Here is a 15,066-nt window from a genome sequence, read left to right as displayed (position 1 = left end):
TATGCACATATACATCTATTTGCATATACGCATGTTACTATGTTCTGACAGTAATTACATTAACAGTCAAGTAACTAAAACCTACCCCATTAACCACGCAATTACCTGGTATAACTATCCATTTCCCTGGGTAAGTACACCAAACATGTACAATAAAAACCACAAATTAATACTAAATTACAAGCTTCGAGTTTTTCTGTGTTAAACACTGAAGAAACTTTGAAAAATGGTGAAAACCTGTTGCTTTTGATTTCCATACTGTTTTTCTATCATTGAAATCAATGGTTACAGGTTTGCAGATTTCTTTAGAAGTCGTTTACGGGAAACTAAAATGTTAGAAGTCAACTTCCATTTTGGGTGAACTATCCCTTTAATTATTACAAACTATCCCTTTAGTTATTACAAACTCGATTAAATGTAGTTATATTTACATAAAATATATTTCATAATGACTTAATCACTAATAACTTATCACTAATATGTAGTAGTCTGGATACTTCATATTAAAACCCAAAGCAGCAATAATGAGTCAAGAGGTTGATTTTTGAATGTGGCGAGCCACAATTTTATTTACAAAGTACAAACTCCAGCACAGACAGCCTCATGTGTGACACAGAGCATGTTGGTCAGGACTGTACTCTACTTGTCCTCTGGTTTGTTGAAGCAGTAGGTCAGACAGCACTTTCCGCAGTAATGACGGTCGAAGTGGCTGGCCATGAACACCCCGGCTCCGCACTCATCTGCAGGGCACTCGCGGCGCAGACGGTGGATCTTGCCATTCTCGTCAACCTAAAGATCAAGAGAAACAACTTAAAGATCAACTCCTGAAAACCTGGAGCTGCTAAAGACAATTGAGACTAACAGGTAACAAACCTTGTAGTATTTCAGCACAGCGAGCTTGACCTTCTTTCTCTTATGCTTGTTCTTCTTGGGGGTGGTGTAGGACTTCTTCTTCCTCTTCTTTGCGCCACCACGCAGCCTCAGCACCAGATGAAGTGTGGACTCCTGGATAAATGAATGAACGCAATTAAGTAAGTCGGGATGCATGAGTTTAATTATATTATTAGAAAACCTGAGCACTTATGGCTTAAACGGGTGTAGATTAACCACAAATCTAAATGGTCACCTTTAAGATTGTTTTGAATGTTTGCGACTGCATTTCAAAAATGTGGATAACCAAAACAATTGCCGGTCCAAATGCATCCAAGAGGTAGCACTATTATTTTTTTCTTTTCCTTTTCATTCTTTTAAAATCAGTTTTAACACCATTTTAATCTGTTTTAATCATTTTTATTCTTTGTTTTTACTTCTCTATTATTCCCGTTTCTGTAAAGCACTTTCAATTACTATTGTGTATAAAATGTGCTATATAAATAAGCTTGACTTAAAGGGGCAGTTCACACAAAGATTATTCACCCTCAAGTGGTTTTTAACCTTTATGGTCCCTTAAATAAAACTTCAGATAAAGCTAAAATCCTTTAACCATTGACTTATATAAATAAAAGCACTAAGAAAGTCAGTAGTTACCTGTTTTAATGTTTCTTTAAGATATCTTTTCGGTTTAACAGAAGATAAACCATTTAGGAAAAAAAAATATTAAATTACAATGTTTAGTTTTGGTATATTAGTTTTATTATTAGTTATTTAGTATATTTAACTCTTTAAATATGAAAAATATCTAAAAAATACAATGTTTAGTCAATTAGGACCAGTAACTATTAGCTTTTACAACAATCAGCAGAAAAAAAATCTAATCATTACAATAAATGACTATTTTAGGTGAATTATACAATTAGATTTCAGTAGTTTTATTTAGACTTTCTGACCTTCTGAATGTTGTAGTCGGACAGGGTTCGTCCATCCTCCAGCTGCTTACCAGCGAAGATCAACCTCTGCTGATCAGGAGGGATTCCTGCGTTTGGAGGTACATTTAGATGTAAATTTTTTGGGTTTTAACAACAAATTAGAAGAAGGAAAGATAATACAATTTTTTTTTTAAGCACAGCTGACAACTTACCTTCCTTGTCTTGAATCTTTGCCTTGACATTTTCAATAGTATCAGAGGGCTCAACCTACAACATTGATATCAGTTTAGATTTGTCAGATTACCTTCACTTAAAACACTTATAACCTACAGAAAACATTAAACATAAGAGAACACTTGACAATATTGTTTCCACAAATCAAATCACAGGCAAATTAAGAAGTCCAAGTATGTCACTTATGTTTTGAAGATTTCTTCAGGGTTAATGATGGTACATTCAAAAGAACATTTAATGAACAATTATTGAGGTAAAGTTGGTTTTATATTTGCACATTGGTTTATTTATTAGTCGTTAGATTGTTTATCGATTGTTAATTTGAATATTTTGTCTGAAATGGCATTTAAATTACTTAAAAACAACATTAGCACTATTTATTTGACAGTGAACAATGTTGTAACGTACTTTGATAGTCATTGGCTGCTATTATAATTTCCCCATTTAGAATTTGCAAACAAAACAAAACTGTATACTGTTTGCGAACTTAAGGTAAACGTGGAGTTCAGTTGGCAATATAATTTTAGTACCGATCCAAACACTTAATCTGATTTAGCACTTTTTAAAGCTTTAAATTGTGGATGGGCAAATTAACACTGAGCCACACCACAGAAACAGTGTTATTTATTTACTTCTTACTTTATTATTGCTTTAAGCCTAAATATGGCTTTTATGTTCGATGTTGGTTTTATCTGTAAGCAATATTAAAAAGCTAAATTAACGCATGCTTACACTGCAAATAGCATACAAAATATAACGTCGAAAACTGTAAATTAGCGGAGCAATAAGCTACTACCGGTATAAAGTAAAAACGGCCTACTTTAATGTTAGTATTATTTCGCTAAAATATAGCATAATAAACATTCAGGTCTACGGCGTGCATGTTACATTAGCTGCGCCACACGACATGCTAGCATTATTTAGGACTTACTTATAACCACTGAAAAAATACCATTTTTTACGTTATTACGTCACTAAACTTATATTTATGGAGTTTAAGGTGAATATCATCGAAATAATCGATTCAAATCGTCAAACATCGCAGTAAATCGGATCGTGAATTGTTGAAGTGCGTCGCGCGGCTCACCTCGAGGGTGATGGTTTTACCCGTGAGGGTTTTCACGAAGATCTGCATCTTGATGCTCAATCCACCTGTGCATAAAACAGTGTTGAATGTTTATGGAACGTTTTTAAAGCAATATATGAGCAAAATCACATTTATTTCGTTACTATTTGTTCGTAGCAGTAACTCACCACCAGCTCTTAGATGGCGGAAACCGAAAAGGGTCCTTCAGAGGGTTCAACGTGCTCTTCAGAGCTGCAGGGCTGCCCGATGAACCGCCTGCGTAGAAAAAGAAATCCACAAAAAGTGGCACATTGTAACGGAAGTAACAGTTCATAATATGTTGCGTTTCATTTAGGGAGTCGCCGTTCTTTTAATAATTACGTATTAACATATAACATATTGGCTTTTAATTTAAATGAGCTGTTGAGATTGATTAATGCAAATACCATGTTTATGTTACAATTGTTAATAAATGAATAAACACCCTTTTAAATCACTCTCCAAAATAATTGCAGCAGTAATCATGCATTTGCTTATCAATTACCATTTATAAAACTACAGTTTATATATATATATATATATATATATATATATATATATATATATATATATATATATTTTTTTTTTTTTTTTTCATTTATTTTGGTATAAACCGCCAACTTATTCAGCATAGGATTTATGAAGCGGATGCCCTTCCAGCTGAAACACAATACTGGGAAACACCCATACACACTCATTCAGACACACACATACTACTGATTATTTAGTTTGTTCGATTCACCTACTGTATAGCTCATGTCTTTGGACTGGGGGGGAAACCGGAGCACCCTGAGAGCATGCAAACTCCACGCAGAAATACCAACTGGTCCAGCTGGAACTCAACCTTCTAGCTGTAAGACGACAGTGCTAACTACTGAGTTACCGTGCTGTCCTATATATTCATTTATTTTCCTTTCAGCTTAGTCCCTTTATTAATGTTTTACATAGCGGATGTCCCCTCCCAACACTGGGAAACACCCATGCACTATGGCCAATTTAGCTTATTCAATTCACCTGTACCGGTCTGTGGACTGTCTACGGACTTGTGGGGGAAACGGGAGCACTCAGGGGGAAACCCACGACAACATACGGAGAACATGCAAACTCCACAAAGATGTGCCAAATGACCCAGTCAGGGTTCGGACCAGCAACATATATACATACATATACATATATATAAACACACACACACACACACACACACACACACACACACACACACATAAATGATCGATCTCTGTCTGTCCTTCAGAACAACTGAAGGACAGACATCATCTAGCTATGTAGTCTACATAAAAAAGCTTATATACTATAGTCTATCAAACTATTCATAAGTCAAGCTTTTAAACACTTGTAATATGCATACTGCAAACATTTAGGCCAGGATTTCTGAAGCTAACATGACATTTTGATCAGAATTGTCATTAAAAAGACATTAATGGCTGTTGTTCAATAGTTTCAGGACAACTTTAAGGAAAAGGTATTGATCCGTATCATATATTGACTACTGTAGTTGTGCTCCCCATAGAGCAGACTCTGAAAAGGGCCCTAACAAGTGTAGCCAAAGGGTACACTTGTCACCCCCTGGTGGCTGACAGCAGTATGTTCTATAAGCCTCGTCCTCTACGTGTCAAAGAATAGGACGTGAGTCAACCTTCTATACCAAAAATAGGGGAGACCAGAATAGTTGTAATACGGGTTAGTTTTACGCTTTCACTCTCATGAAGTTACAGATCAGTTGACTAACTTCACATATGCTCAATAGTCATTCCACATATGAAAAAGCTGAGTCCTATGGCAAACAGCATACAGGAAAAACAACATTTGAACCAAGAAAGTAATATGTTTTATGTATTTATGTTATAGCAATGTCTGATTTGTAGTTAAACCAATCAAAGATAAATGATGTCAGTTTTGTGTTTGTGTTGATGTTTTTACAGCATTTTGTTTGTGCTAATGTTTTAGCTGTTAGCTGTGAGGTGAGTAAATTCATGGCTAGAAGACGTTGGGTTGTGTGACGACAACACTCTCGGTTAGTTTTAACATCAGTGAAATGTCACTACCATCCCCAAGCAAATTTATCTGTTTATACGATTAAATTTTAGTAATCCTATAGCTCTTGATAGAGAAAAGCAAAGTAGCTAGTTTGTGCTCAGTGACTGTCCTCCTTGCTTCATGAAGCCAGAAACCCAGAATTGTTGAAGCTGATTTGCGCATTTTATTCAGTTTTGTAACACAAACAAACATTAATTACAGCACACTAACAACTCGGTGTTAAATAAAAAGCTTTCAAACCAATTTTTGACATTAATCTCATTTTATAATGTCCAGTGGTGTAACTGATTACAAATACTCACATTACTGTAATTGAGTAGTTTTTCTCAGGAATTGTAATTTAGTAGTTTTAAAAATGTGTCCTTTTACTTTCCCTTGAGTACATTTTTAATACAGTATCGGTACTTTTACTCCAATACTTTCCTTCAGCCTGCAGTCCCTACTTTATTTTTTCTGGTCTATGGGGATTAGAAAATGTAGTCCTGTGATTCCTGTCCTATGGCACATAGAAGTAAAGAGGTAAATTGCCTCATAATGAACTACCTCAAGACATTGGGTGATTTGTAATTGCAGCAAACTGTTTAAAAGTGTCCAAGAAGATATCCAAAATGTTTACTAGCATTGACCAAGAGAATGTTTAGATGCATGTCACTGATGAACAAACAACAGATGTTTACTGTATGATGACCAAAATGGCCTTAAACACCCACAAGACACAAGACGTCAACATGACGTCAGATTGAAGTTGTACCTCAATGTCGTGGGCACGTTGCATTTTGTTTAAAAAATAAAAAAGAATTGACATCTGAACTCAACATCAGGCCGATTTCAATGTCCAACGTCCAACCTAAAATCAACCAAATATCAACATCTAATGATGTTACAGCTTGATGTTGTGTGGATGTTACCACTATGACGTCTATCAGACGTTGGATTTTTGGTTGCCATACCTGATAAATAAATGTCAGTATTTGATGTCTATATGACGTTGGTTTAAGATGTTAGTTCGACGTTGGATTTTGGTCACTTTCTAAGACAACCTAAAATTAACCAAATATCAACGTCATTTGATTTAGTTTTCGGACATCAAAATAGCGTTGTCCTCAGACGCTAGCTAGACATTGAATTTTGGTCACCTGACATCACAACCTAAATCGAACCTAATATTAACGTCTTATGACATTGTGGGCCTGCTAGGCAATAACTAAATGCACTACAGAATGTTATGTTTACACACACATTCACAAATGACATGTGAATGGATCAGCTTTTTACAGCATAATACTCACGACTCTTGAGTACTTTTGAAAGGTTTTTACTCATACTTTGAGTAAAATTTACAACAGATACTTTTACTCGCACTACATTTATGGGCAACCAATGGTACTTTTACTTGAGTATGATTTTTCAGTACTCTTTCCACCACTGATAATGTCATATCTCACCCTGGTGGAAGTCATAATGTTACATCTCACCCCAGAGTGTGTTACGCCAACCAAGACTATGGAGTGAATTATAAATTTTATGTTTAGAAACTAAACTGTGTGTTTTCTGTTTGTGCTGCGAAGATAACATCTATACATGGGTGTCTATACATATATTTAATAGCAGATATCTGTAACTAATTTTAATTAAAGTTTGAACACACTGGCTTAAAAGACTTAAAAGATATTGAGAGAAATGCAAAAATGTCACAACTATCCCTGGTCCCAGCTACTGATTAATATAAATTACTGCAGACTCGGGCTATATAGTGCACAGTGCAGAACGACAGTGGCCATTTTGACTTTTACAGTAGTGTTAAAAGACGAGGATTTGAGATTTTCACACCAGAATTGAGAAAGGATTCAGTTCAGTGTGTGGGATTCAGAGCTCTTTCAAATGCAAGCAGTGTCCAGCAAGCGTCAGGTCTCACAAGTGCACCAAAGTTTTCCTTCCTCTTTTACTTACATAACAAATCCTTTCCACTGCTTGTGGGAGCTTACGTTTTGCCAATTTACCTAGTTTACGATATTGTGTAATCTTGGTTTTGTAACCACAGGCAGCAACATGGCTCTTGTTTTATATCTCACTGCCAAATTTCTAATCATTTCTCCACAGAAGCAGAAATGAAGCTCTTTGTATTGTTTCCGAACAGCTTGTTCCACAGCACCATTTACTGCATTCTGCCAAATTAATACCTTGTTTACACACAAGCAAGCAATGCCCTTTAAATACAAGACAGATAACCCAACAGTGGATATTATTGTTGACATACACCCACCGGCCACTTTATTACTTATCTTTTGCCTTCAGAACTGCTTTAATACCTTCGTGGCATAGATTCAACAAGTTACTAGAAAATTTTTCTCAGAGATTTTGCTTTATGTTGACATGATAGCATCACACAGTTGCTGCACATTTGTTGGCTGCACATCCATGATGCGAATTTCCCATTCCACCACATCCCAAAGGTACTCTATTGGATTAAGATCTTTTCACTGTGTAAGCCATTTGAGTACAGTGAACGGCAAATTCAGACTCTACCATCCGAATGTGGCAGCAGAAATTGAGACTCAAAAGGCCAAGCAACGTTTTTCCAATCTTCTATTGTCCAATTTTGGTGAGCCTGCGTGAATTGTAGCCTCAGTTTCCTGTTCTTAGCTGACAGAAGAGGCACCCGGTGTGGTTTTCTGCTGCTGTAGCCCATCTGCCTCAAGGTTCAGTGTGTTGTGCTTTCAGAGATGCTCTACTGCATAACTTGGTTGTAACAAGTGGTTATTTGAGTTACTGTTGCCTTGCATTGAGTTACTGCCATGTGAATGGACGATTCGAAATTTGTGTTAACGAGCAGTTGGACAGGTGTACCTAATAAAGTTGACAGTGAGTGTAGGTGCTATATGATGGTGTAGAGCACACGTGTCAAACTCAGTTCCAAAAGGGCCGCAGCTCTGCACAGTTTAGTTCCAACCCTAATTAAACACACCTTTTCAAACTAATTAAGTCCTTCAGGCTTGTTTGAAACCTACAGGTAAGTGTGTTGGAGAAGGGTTGGAACTAAACTGTGCAGGGCTTCGGCCCTCCAGGAATTGAGTTTGACACCCCTGGTGTAGAGTTTCTCCATGTGCATGACTAGAAGCTCCAGTTGATAAACACTCAAGTGGAGGAGTACATAACAACAGCGAGATGGAAACAGACCAGTATACTGTTAAAAAATGCTGGGTTACAAACAATCAGTTTTTGTCAAGACAACATGAGGAAATTAAGTTAGCATTGCTTTTTACAAATATAAGTGGATTGAATATAAAACTATTAAGTTGTTGCAGAAAAACGCTCAAGAATTGTGTTGTTTCAGCTCATTTTAAATAAGTAGTTTGAACAAACAGTAAAAGTCTTTTTGTTTTGAGTGTAGGAGTGTAGATTTGACACTAGAGAGCAGAAGGCATGCACTGTTTCAGCATGCATGTAATCTGGTGTTTCTGGTTGTGTGAATATTCTCAGTCAAGGAAAAATGAAAGATAAACAGCCAGATGAGATTCACTGCATACTTTCACTGTAGATAAAATGTGCACACTGCACACACACGCATTGAAACTCATGGGCTGAAAAATGAAAAAGAAAAGAAAATGCTTTGGAAATGGATAATTAAATGCTTGTTTGAGCATTTAACAGTTTTACAGATGTATCAAAAGTATCCAAAAGTATTATTATTATTATTATTATATTATTTTTTGCTGTAATAATGAGCCCAGGGTGACGCAGTGGCACAGTAGGTAGTGCTGTCGCCTCACAGCAAGAAGGTTGCTGGTTCAAGCCTTGGCTGGGTCAGTTGGCGTTTCTGTGTGGAGTTTTATTGATACTTTTTCAAACATTTTAATTTGTTGCAATCATTTTAAGAAACCTGTGCTTGACACGAGCCTTAAGAAAACTTTCTGTTGCCTGAGCACAATGCTGTGCTGCAGAGGGTTGAATGTTATGCTAAAATTGCTAAAGCTAAACTATTGACACTTGAACTTTAAGTTTTATTTAATTTCAGCTTTATTTGAATGACCAAAAATGATTCAAATAAATTTTAATTCTATTAAACTTATTTCTAACCTGCCACCTTTACACAAATAACTCTATTCAATCTATTTACTTTATAGTATATGATCTGCGTTTTTTTCTGCCTGAAGTTACTTCTCCCTAATTATATTAAGTCTGATTTCTGTCAACAAACCATTTCCTGAAGACATCCCCTAACCATTATAAATGTTATGACTGGGTTGTTTGTGCTCTTAATTAGGAAAGAGCAGTTGAGCGGATGAGCTTGTGCAGTGGGATATGCTGTTTCACTGCCAAGTGAAGCCGCACCCCTGCGGCAATGAATGAGTTTAACACAGTGAAGATCACAGCTCACTGACCTGTAAACCTCACTATCACATACCAGACAGATTCTTCATCCAAATTTGGAGTGGCAAACCCACAAAACACCCTGAACACGAGAAGACTAAGGTCACTCCCGAAGAAATCTCCCAAAATATCTTGACACAGTGAGGGAGACTATATTGAGCCATGCAGTTCACGTTGAGTGGGATGCTATTTATGGCATGTATAACATTTCAGATCTTGTTTAACAAATCTGCATAATAAAATCCAATTTGAGGCCATTGATATATTAAACAAATAGGTGAAAATGTCATGAATCATGATCGTGCACTTGGAAGTTTCTGAAAGTACGCTACACACCATTCTATTTTATTTTTTATTCACATAGGAATTTAAAGTCTGCATGAACCAGAAGCTGTGACTGTTTTGTTTTGTATTGTAATGCAGTTCCTACAGAAACGGAATATTGAATGAAAAAACAGTGGGCGTGGCTTGTTTATTCTACTGCGAGCTGATTGGATGTAGTAAAGTAGGCATTTCACTCAGAAAGATTGGGAAAAGGGTTAGGGGAGAGTTATTACAACCTAACAGATATCTCCTCCTTACCATTTCTGTTTGTTGTTAAAACTGACGGTGGGAGGGGGATGGTCAGGTATGTTGGCCACGCCCATCGCCTCAGACAGACCTAATCTCAGACTTGAACTCAAAACAAACCGGAAGTGCATTTTCATATTTTAATGTTAGATTACAAGGGCAAACAATTTTTTTTATAATGACATGTACGGACAAATTACCCAACGCGACGATTTTTGTGATTAAATGTTCAATTCGCGCTGTCTATTCATACATTCATACATGAATATGTCTATTCATGTCTTTGCATTGACTTAACATGTAAATCACTTGCGATTGATGCTTCATCTGCATCTAGTGTGAATGCATCGTACCCAGCTAGCAAAATTCATGTGGCTTAAATCCAGCCCACAGCAGACACTTACATACGGCCCACATACTGCATGAAATGATGACACTTGGGCACATATTTTGCGCGATCGTGATTTTCGAAAGTAGTACATCACTTTGTAAACGTTTATTATTACTATTTGATGAGTCTCCACATACAGTTTAATAGAGCGCTTGGACCAATAAGCTGATTCACGTGACGTCACACTTAACAAGTGAACAATTGGATTGGACAGAATATTCTTGGTTCTACAGAATGTTAAAATACACATACATACGTTTGGACCACTTCATTTAATGATTGCTATCAGGATGAGACTTTCCAACAGCATAACAAAAATAGTTTCTGAAGACAATCACCTATTGCAATGTTACAAGCCATAATCCAAACAGCCACAAGGACAGTCACAACACTGAAAGCTTTGATTTGGTTAATTGTAATAAAATAATTTTTGAGGACATGTGAATTAAAAACTAAGGAACAACATTCAGAGTCACAGTGAGCACGATAGCATTTAGCTTTTTAGCTCCACCTACTCTCATGAAACACCACAAATTATGTAACTGAATCAGTGTTGTGCACTACATACATGTTAATAGGTGCATGTTTTTCCATAGACTTAACAACTTAAAATCAATGTTTTGAGGAGTATAATGTTCTGTACAACACCAATAGGTAATTTAAAAGTTAAAATAATGTGAACAGATGGGCTCATTAAAATATGATATAAAAATCTAATAGCTCACAGTAAGTCTATCTTTAAATTTGTTTTAGCCTTCAAAATGACTAAAGTCAGTTTTTATTCCCAAATGTGACCTTAATCACTTAATAACACAAATTCTTATGTGTATAGCCTAAGCAATTATAGCAAACCTTAGATCTTCAAACATCATGATGACTGTAAATGTAGACTGTAAAGGAAGGTTCTGGAGACTCCCTTTGCCACCCCCAACCACCTCCCCCCCCCCCCCCCCCCCCACTTTCAACTAGATGACAGCACTGTGTTCTGGGAAAAACGTGTTGCACCACATTGAGTCACCGTCATAATGGATTCCAAGATAACTAAATGAATCAGCAACATGAGTAGTAAAGCTAAGCTTTTTATTTTTAAAAGATATGCAGTTGAAGTCAGAATTATTAGCCCTCCTTTTATTTATTTATTTTGAATATTTTCTAAACGAGGATAAACAGAGTCAGGACATTTTCACAGTATGTCTGATAATATTTTTTCTTCTGGAGAAGGCTTTATTTGTTTTATTTCGGCTAGAATAAAAGCAGTTTTTAATTTTTTAAACACCATTTTAGGGACAAAATTATTAGCCCCTTTAAGCTATTTTTTTTTCGATAGCCTACCGAACTAACCACCATTATACAATAACTTGCCTAGTTAACCTAATTAAACTAGTTAAGCATTTAAATGTCACTTTAAGCTGTATAGAAGTGTCCTGAAAAATATCTAGTAAAATATTATTTACTGTCATCATGGCAAAGATAAAATAAATCAGTAATTAGAAATGAGTTATTATTATGTTCAGAAATGTGTTGAAAAAAGCTGCTCTCCATTAAACAGAAATTGGGGAAAAAGGTGGCAAATAATTAATAATTCTGACTTCAACTTTACAAGTTATCCAAGATTAAAAAAATATAAAGCTACTTTTTTTTTAACAGATGTTAACCCTTTGACTGCCCCTCTACCAAACGGTTGACCATATTTTGACTTTTTTAGATAATATTTTACACTACACAGTATTGTTGGTTTACAAAAAAATAAAATAAAAATAAAATTCAAACATAATCCTGTTGCACTACTACACTTGGTTTTGGTTTTATTGTAAAAAAAATAAAATAAAATAAATAAATAAATAAATAAGAGCAAGAAAACATGTTAAATAGGAATCTGAAATATTTTATGGCGTACTTAAAAAATCAAAACTGTTTTATTTTGAAAACTTTTTAAATAAATTGGTCTTACACTTCATATTTTCAGATTCTTTATAGTATATGTATTAAGCCCAGTACGTTTACCATTAACCGACATATTAACCAATTGGTAGAGGTTGATATTTTAGAAATTGTGGGATGTGATGGGGAAAAATTGCTTTGAGTGTGTTAACTAGTGACATTAGGAGTTAAGAAATGCAATTCAAATTTTTTTTTCTTGGTGGGGCGTTTAAAGGGTTTAAGTGCCCTTATTATGGTATTTAGTATTGAAGGTTTCGATACTAAATTAAACAGGTTTGAGGTCAATAATATTTTAATTTCTCATAATTGTATTTAAATGGTTGACACAGTGGCGCAGTAGGTAGTGCTGTTGCCTCACAGCAAGAAGGTCGCTGGTTAGAGCCTCGGCTGGGTCAGTTGGAGTGTGTGTGGAGTTTGCATGTTCTCCCGATTTTCGCATGAGTTTCCTTTGGGTGCTTTGCTTTCCCTCACAGTCTAAAGACATGCATGTGAATTGGTAGGCTAAACTGTCCGTAATGTATGAGTGTGAATGAGTGTTTATGGATGTTTTCCAAATATGGGTTGAAGCTGGAAGGGCATCCGCTGCGTAAAACATATGCTGGATAAGTCATTGGCTCATTCCACTGTGGCAAACCCCGGATTAATAATCAAAGAAGATTCGCACCAAATATCAGTTTTCAGTCAGCCGACTCTGGCGCCACTCCAGCGCAGCACAAAGACCCTGCAGAACCGGTTTGGTACTTTACGTCCCCACTGCCGTCTGGATGACAATGGAGACTGCAGTATCTGGAGTGGACAAACTCTCCCTCAAATCTGCCTTTGTCTGCTTTTCACAGCTCAGAGGTCAGACAATGAAATCTGGCCAGCAGACATGCACTGACTCACCAGAATCTGCCAGAAGATTCTAAAGATGCTGTGCTCAAACAGCTGATGATCAAATTGGAGGTCATAAATTGTGCTATTTTTGGCCCTAATTATTGCTTAGGCTCGCTCTACTGGGTTTTAAGTGCACTATAACTTTTTTAAAGTACTCAGACTTCCTAATAGATGAACCAAGGCATACAAGAATTTTAGAGAGGATTTAATAAATGTTACAGTTAATCCTAGTCATCTTCAGCTGTCTCAGATCACTGTATCTATATGTTTTTGTTTGTTTGATCTTTTATGTTTGACACAGATATAGCATTTACTTGTAAATATTCAGATTTCGTGCAGAACAGAAGAATCTGGAGACATAAAATAATACCTGAATCGATTTTATTTTTTTAATTACATAATTCAGTCTTTCATTTTCCTTTTGGCTTTGTTCCTTAATTAATCAGGGGTCACCACAGTGGAATGAACCGCCAACTTATCCACAATATGTTTTACGCAGAGGATGCCCTTCCAGCTGCATCACTTGGAAATCGATTACTTTATATATATATATATATATATATATATATATATATATATATATATATATATATATATATATATATATATATATATATATATATATATATATATATATATATATATTTCATCTATTTATTTTATTTTATTTTTTTATTTGAGCAGTTTATTAAACTTATTTTAGTGTAGATTTGTATTTTCAGTTTTTTTTCAATGCATTTTTTCACATATTTAGTGCATGTTTTGTGGTCTAGTATAGTATAAATGGCATTTTGGTGAAAAATACATTTATTGCTGACATTTTAGTGACAAGTAATATGATGATAGGGCGCCATGTTGTGTTAATCAATGAGAAAACAGAGTAGTAGATTGTCTACATAAAATGGATCTTATTGCTATATATCTCAATCATATTTCCTATAGATATATAAAGGTTTCAAATGCTTATAGCTTTATAAGCATTACATAAAGGATTAAAGTAATCTGATGATAATTTAAAACAAGTACACACAATTAGACTATATTAAAAAAATAAAAACATTTTTATTTGAACAAATAAGTAAATAAATGTTTAAATTACAAATGCAATTAAAACCCACACATATACAGTTAAAGTCAGAATTATTTGTCCCCCTTTGATTTTTTTTTTCTTATTTAAATATTTCCCAAACCATGTTTAATACATCATTTGGATACATTTGCGCAGATGTAATAAACATTTTTTTTAGACAATTGTCAGAACATATCATAGAAAATGATGATATATATAATTTATAGGTATAATGTATACTTCTAGGCATGGGCGTTGCTGGTTCTTGATTATAAAAAAAAAAAACAAGTGAATTGAATAAGCTAAATTGGCCACAGTGTGAGTGGGTGTGTGCAAGAGTGTATGCGGGTTTCCCAGTGTTGGGTTGCGACTGGAAGGGCATCCGCTGTGTAAAATAATGCTGAATAAGTTGGTGGTTCATTTCGCTGTGGTGACTCCTATAATAAAGATACTATATAAGAAAATGAATGAATGAAAGATGCTTTACCTGTTGTTATTATTTTTTTTACATCAAGACAAAATGTAGAAAAGGAGATCGAGTGACATAAGAAAAAAATAGTAAAATCAATTAAAAATAAATTGAAGTACAAAAGGTGTATTTTAGAACTTTTGGGCCCCATAGCTGGATTGCTTAGGGCCCCAAATCACT

The 15,066-nt window shown here is 35.3% G+C and overlaps 2 protein-coding genes across 7 annotated transcripts in view; one reads left to right on the top strand and one right to left on the bottom strand.

Moving 5' to 3' along the window:
• The window catches only part of ccdc88aa (coiled-coil domain containing 88Aa), a 177,440-nt gene that overhangs the window by 72,904 nt on the left and 89,470 nt on the right, over positions 1-15,066 (top strand). The gene's annotated exons all lie outside the window — the stretch shown is intronic.
• Positions 542-3,323, bottom strand: rps27a (ribosomal protein S27a). The gene is given in 6 exon segments (NM_200502.2): positions 542-789; positions 874-1,005; positions 1,827-1,912; positions 2,018-2,072; positions 3,127-3,191; positions 3,294-3,323. Coding segments are annotated over 5 exon segments (471 nt in total). The 5' UTR covers positions 3,175-3,191; positions 3,294-3,323; the 3' UTR covers positions 542-639.

This window comes from Danio rerio, chromosome 6 (genome assembly GCF_049306965.1).
Source record: "Danio rerio strain Tuebingen ecotype United States chromosome 6, GRCz12tu, whole genome shotgun sequence".
Taxonomy (NCBI): domain Eukaryota; kingdom Metazoa; phylum Chordata; class Actinopteri; order Cypriniformes; family Danionidae; genus Danio; species Danio rerio.
The sequence above is the reverse complement of the archived record's forward strand: the minus strand, read 5'-3'. Positions and strand labels throughout refer to the sequence as shown.